Source organism: Papaver somniferum, chromosome 4, assembly GCF_003573695.1.
Source record: "Papaver somniferum cultivar HN1 chromosome 4, ASM357369v1, whole genome shotgun sequence".
Lineage (NCBI taxonomy): Eukaryota > Viridiplantae > Streptophyta > Magnoliopsida > Ranunculales > Papaveraceae > Papaver > Papaver somniferum.
This window is the reverse complement of record NC_039361.1, coordinates 20,916,640-20,922,927: the sequence shown is the minus strand read 5'-3', so window position 1 is coordinate 20,922,927 and position 6,288 is coordinate 20,916,640. Positions and strand designations below refer to the sequence as shown.

General features: G+C 37.5%; 1 protein-coding gene across 1 annotated transcript; it reads left to right on the top strand.

Moving 5' to 3' along the window:
- The first annotated feature begins 4,250 nt into the window (after positions 1-4,250).
- Positions 4,251-5,389, top strand: LOC113272147. Its single transcript, XM_026522040.1, has 3 exons — positions 4,251-4,638; positions 5,138-5,217; positions 5,360-5,389. Exons 1-3 carry the CDS (start codon positions 4,251-4,253, stop codon positions 5,387-5,389), a joined length of 498 nt encoding a protein of 165 aa, XP_026377825.1.
- Positions 5,390-6,288: the final 899 nt, after the last annotated feature.

Genomic DNA, 6,288 nt, shown 5'->3' with positions numbered 1-6,288 from the left:
AAATGTCACTTTATGGTTCGTTCAGGAATTGTTCTAGGGCATATTGTATCTTCAAAGGGTATAGAGGTAGATAGAGCCAAAGTTGACCTTATTAAAACTTTACCGGTCCCAAAAACCGTAAGAGATATTAGGTCATTCTTATGGCATGCTGGTTTTTATCGTCGTTTCATTAAGGATTTTAGCTTGATGTCTAGACCTCTTTGCAATTTGCTTGCAAAAGATGTTAAGTTTGTCTTTGATGATGCTTGTTTAGAGGCTTTTGAGAAACTTAAGTCATTACTCACTACCGCCCCCATAGTCCAGGCACCCAACTGGAACCTACCCTTTGAGATCATGTGTGATGCTTCAGATTATGCTATTGGTGTTGTGCTAGGTCAGCGAGAAAATAAGTTACTTCATGTGATTTACTATGCTAGAAAAACTCTGAATGATGCCCAGTTGAACTATACCACTACCGAGAAGGAACTATTAGCCATTGTGTTTGCCTTAGACAAGTTTAGACCCTATCTCTTAGGTTCAAAGATCATCATATATACTGATCATGCTGCTTTAAAATATCTTTTGTCTAAGAAGGATACTAAACCTAGATTGATTAGGTGGATTCTGTTGTTGCAAGAGTTTTCTCCAGACATTAGAGACAAAAAGGGTGCCGAAAATGTTGTAGAAGATCACTTTTCTAGGCTAGTTGTTAGTTCCCCAGTTGATTACCTTCCTATAAGGGATAGCTTTCCTGATGAACAATTGTTCTTTTTTACCCAATTACCTTGGTATGCGAATATAGTGAACTATCTTGTTACTGGTCGAATGCCCCAACATTGGGGTAAACAAGATCGTTCTAGATTTTTACCTGAGGTTAAGCACTTTTTTTGGGATGATCCTTATTTGTTTAAGTATTGTCCAGACCAGATTATTAGGAGATGTATACCTGAGAGTGACCAGTCCAGTATTATTTCCTTTTGTCATGATCATGCTTGTGGGGGTCACTTTAGTGCTAAGAAAACTGCTGCTAAAATATTGCAGTGTGGATTCTGTTGGCCTTCGTTGTTTAAAGACTCCCACAGTTACTGCGTTACTTGTGAACGATGCCAGAAATTAGGAACCATTTCCCGTAGGAACATGATGCCCTTGAACCCTATTTTAATTGTTGAGGTCTTTGATGTGTGGGGTATTGACTTTATGGGTCCGTTTCCTAATTATTTTGGTAAACTATACATCCTTGTCGCCGTAGACCATGTCTCTAAGTGGATTGAGGCGGTTGCGTGTAAAACCAATGACCATAGGGTTGTGATTGAGTTCTTGAAAAATAATATACTTACACGTTTTGGTACACCACGACCTATAATTAGTGATGGAGGGTCGCACTTTTGTAATGGGCCTTTTAAGCTTCTGATGAAGAAATATGGTATTACACATAAGATAGCTACCCCGTATCATCCACAGAATAGTGGTCAGGTAGAGGTTTCCAATAGGGAGATAAAACGTACATTAGAGAAAACAGTTAATCCTAATCGGAAAGACTGGTCGTCTAGGCTTACTGGTGCGTTATGGGCTTATCGTACTGCGTTTAAGATCCCCATTGGAATGTCGCCTTATCGGATTGTTTATGGCAAGGCATGTCACTTACCTGTTGAGTTAGAAAATAGAGCTTATTGGGATGTTAAGCAGCTAAATTTTTCACTTGACGAGGCAGGAGCCCATAGGAAACTCCAGATCAATGAGTTGGACGAGATTCGTATAGATGCTTACGATAGTGCGAAGGAGTATAAGAACAAAATGAAACTTGTGCATGATAGAAACATTTTACGGAAGTCATTTTCTACAGGTCAAAAAGTTCTTCTGTATGATACCCGCTTGCATCTTTTCCCTGGGAAGTTACGTTCTCGGTGGACGGGTCCTTTTTATTGTTTGCACTGTTTTTCCTCATGGAGCTGTTGAGATCGAGACACCGGATGGTAGTAGTTCTTCGAAGGTTAACGGTCTGAGATTGAAACCCTTTTTAGAGCCCTTTCCTACAGGTGATGTTGAGGAGGTCCCTCTGGAGGATCCTGTTTACCTTTGATTGACCATCGAGGCAGTTGTATGTTGTATATTAGTTTTTGATTTTCTTCACCCAGGTACTATCTTTCCTAAGGGTGCACAGGAACCGACCTGGACCGAGGAACCGTCCCGGAACCGGCGGAACCGAGCCGATATTTGTCCCGAACCGAGGAACGGGGTACAGGTACCAGTCCATAAAATAGGAACCGAGGCTGATAAGGTACAGGTACACGGTCCTGTATAAGTCCCGTACCGTCCGGACCGAAAGAACCGACCATTCGTAGCCATTATATTTAGGGGTACTGAACAAATACAGCCGTTAGATTAAGGAGGGGGGGTATATATACTACCTTAACGATAGGGTTTCTCATTTCCGTTTTTCTTTCCCTTCTTCGTCTTCGACTCTTCCGGTCTTCCCTCTGAGAGACTGATATAGTTCTTGAGTCTCTGATTCTCTGAAGTCTGAAAGTGAACTCCATTAATCAGTGAACACGGAACACCGAACAAGAACAACACCTCTCGATCCATAAGAAAAAGTCAGTGATTTCAATGATTTGATTAATTTTGTTGTTTGATGAAGAACAAAAGAGTTAGAGTTCTGAAGTTGTTTTGGTGAAGAATCAGAGAAAGGTAATTTTTGGGTTCCCGTAGTTTGAATTTATTTTGAGTAAAACTGAATAAAAACTGACGAATCTTATATGGGTTTGTTGTATTGAAGTTGAATCGGTTATATGGAGATTTAATTTGTGCTTAATTGTGAGATTGAGAAATAGGGTTCATCATGTTCTTCCGTAATTTAGAAATTAGGGTTCGTGGATTTTAATTGAGTTATCTGTGATTTGAATTCAAGGAGGAATTAGGGTTTAGATGAGAACTGATGCTAGTTAGAATTGGAAGACATGAAGATGGAGTTTCTGAAATAGTTATGTTGATCTTTGGTAGTTTATTGCAATGATTTGATTAATTTTTTTAATTAATTTTGTTGTTTCTGAATTTGATAATGGAAAATTGGAGATAATCAAGTATTATTTATGCTAAGAGAATTTATTTATGCTTTATTCTTTATGAGGAACTGTCATGATTAATTTACCTGTATCTGGTTTTTGAAAGTTTTGAATAGGGTGTATCTTCTAACCTTTTGAACTTTTTGATTGGTTCATTTGATTTTAGGCGAAGGGATCGAAGAAACATTTGAAGAGGCTTAACGCCCCTAAGCATTGGAGGCTTGATAAATTGGGTGGTGCTTTTGTAAGTATAGAAATTTCATTTTACTTGAATTTATCATATGTTTACATGATGCTCCAGGTGACTGATAGAGTAGTTTGTTGTTTAATACTAGATTTTAATGGGTATTTTGGAGAGGCGTTGCTCTGCTCTAGCTAAACTTGCTTGCCATAAATTCAGTAGGCAAGCTGCTAATGTACACTTTTTTCATGATCATTAGATAAGCCATCTTAAGCAATATGGAGGTTATCATTGGTTGTGGCATCGACTGCTCAGTTTACACTAGCAATATGGAGTTCCTGCCTTAAGTCATACTTGTAATTTGGCTTGTGATAAATATTTGCCTTCCATGAAATCTGAGTCATGCTTTTCTCCTGCTCCTGCCTTGGCTATACTTTCATCTCCATGTTGGTTCTTCATTCTCCTGTACTGATTCCTATTGATTTCTTTGTCTTCTTTGTTGTATTGCAGGGGCTAATATATGGATGCAACACAAAGGTTTCAGCATAGATATTTCTCGTAGTTTTTTCTTTGTTCACCTGTTCTGTCTGGGTATTGATTTTGTTGGTCTTAGGTTTTTTCAGGTGAGGGCTTATCCCTGCTGTTTGGTTGGGTACTGAACTGAGGGTTCAAATCCTTTTGTGTTTGGTAAATCCTAGCCCGTTATCTACTTTTTATCATTCATCTATAATGGTTAAAAGTTGAAAATAATTTAAATAAATAATGTTTTTTGTTTAAAACAATGTCCAGTTCTGCTTATAACTTATGCAGTTATGCTTAGAACAATGTCCAGTTCTTATTTTTTATAACAGAGCTCAATGCTTAGCCATATGTCCAAGTAGCTAATATGTTTTTTATAACAGTACATATTTTTTTATAACAATTCTTATTTTTTCAGTTTCATTTCAGTTCTTATTTCATTTCAGTTTCATTTCAGTTCTTATTTAATTTTTCAGCACTTAAATTTGTTTTCTCAGTGATAAGCTGGCATGGATGAATCAAGTCAAGCTCATGGAACAGATACCCCTACACCTACAACTGTTACACATACCACTGCCACAGATGCAATTGTTGGATCCTCAATCCAACCAACAAATGAAGCAGCACAGCCAGAGACAGCAACAGTAGATGTAGAAGCTACTTCTACATCTATGGGTGGTAAGATAACTTCTGACATTTGGAATCATTTCAAGAGGTTGAATGTTCAAGATGCTGGATGCAATTACTGCAAGAAGGTGATAAAGGCTCATACTGGAAAGAATGGTACAAGTGGAATGTGGAAGCACTTCAACAGATGCAAGCAGAATCCTAACAAGCCAAAGCCAAAAGGACAACAAACTCTGACATTAAATCCTGCACAACTGGGTGAGAATGAAGGTCAGTTAGTCTCTACTATTTTCAGTCAAGAGAAATGTAAAAGGGAAGTTGTTGAATTTATTATAATTGATGAGATGTCATTTAGAGCAGTTGAGGGTGAAGGTTTTAGGAGAATGATGCATGTCTTAGAGCCTAAATTTGTTGTGCCAAGTAGAATGACTATTTATAGATGTTTATTAGACATGTATGTATTAGAGAAAGAAAAGTTGAAAAATTACTTCAAGTCAACCAAGCAGAGGGTTAGTTTGACAACAGACACATGGACTATTTGAAGATGTGTTTACTGTCACTTTGGATAATGTGAGTTCCAACAAGGTAGCAGTGGATTATTTGAAGACTAGTATTGTTTCAAAGACAAGGGCAGAAGAGAGAGCTAAGTACTTGCATGTATGTATATGTATATGAATATGACTTATTATTTTTTTTTACTTTCTAACTTAGGATTATGTTTATTAGTTTTGTTAAAATATCTAATACTTGTTTGAATTCACCTTTTCAGGTAAGGTGTGCAGCTCATGTACTTGCACTTGTGGTAAAAGATGCTGTGAGGGTCAACAACAAATCAATTGCAAGAATCAGGTCAGTTGTCAAGTATATAAAGGGTTCTCCATCTAGGTTGGCTAAGCTTAAGCGTTGTGCAAAATTAGTTGGAATAGAGTCTAAGGTAACATTGATATTAGATGTTAAGACTAGGTGGAACAGCACATTCTTGATGCTACAGGCTGCAGAAGTGTTAGAAAAAGCTTATTAGGTTAGAAAGGTATGACAAGGAATATCGGCAGTTGTTTTATTACCCAAAACAGAGTGAAAAAAAACTACCTGATGCTAATGATTTTGATATTGATGTTAATGTTGGTGAAGAAGAAGAAGAATTTAGTGAAGAAGAACAAGAAGAAGTTGAGGTGACAGGGAAGAAGAATAAGGCACAAAAGAAGAAGAAGGTAGTAGTGAGGAAACCTGCTCCATGTGAAGAGGACTGGATCTTTGCCAGAGGCCTTGTCAAATGTTTGAAAGTATTCTTTGATGCCACTGTTGCATTTTCAGCCTTAACTAAGGTAACAACAAACACTTTCTTATGGCAATTAGTTATCATATATGAGCAACTAGTTGAGTTTAGAGATAATGTAGATGAAGATCCTTTTATTGCTACTATGGCTGGAAAAATGTTTAAGAAGTATAAAAAATATTGGGGTGATTATGCAAAGATGAACCCTACAACCTTTTTTGCCATGTTGTTGGATCCTAGAGAGAAAGAAAAAGGACTACAATTTGCTCTTGAGCTCTTGTATGGGAAGAATTCTTCTAAGGTTGAATCTGTTATGAAGCTTGTTAAGTTGGATTTTAAGATTCTATTTGAGGAATATAAGGATGCCTATTCAGTTCATGAGGAGGAGTCAAGCAGTTCTATGGGACAAGCCAAAGCAGTGGTAAGTAAACCAGTGGCAGGGCCAAGTCGTATGAAAGAGTTGATGTCAAGGAGTAAGAGGTTCAAGAAAAGCCCAAATGATGATGAGGGAAAAACAGAGTTGGATAAATATTTCATTGACGAGTATGAAGAAGGTGTAGGAGAAGATGATGATGAGGAGTTTGACTTATTGGGTTGGTGGAAGACCAACAGTACAAATTATAAGATACTTGGACATATGGCTA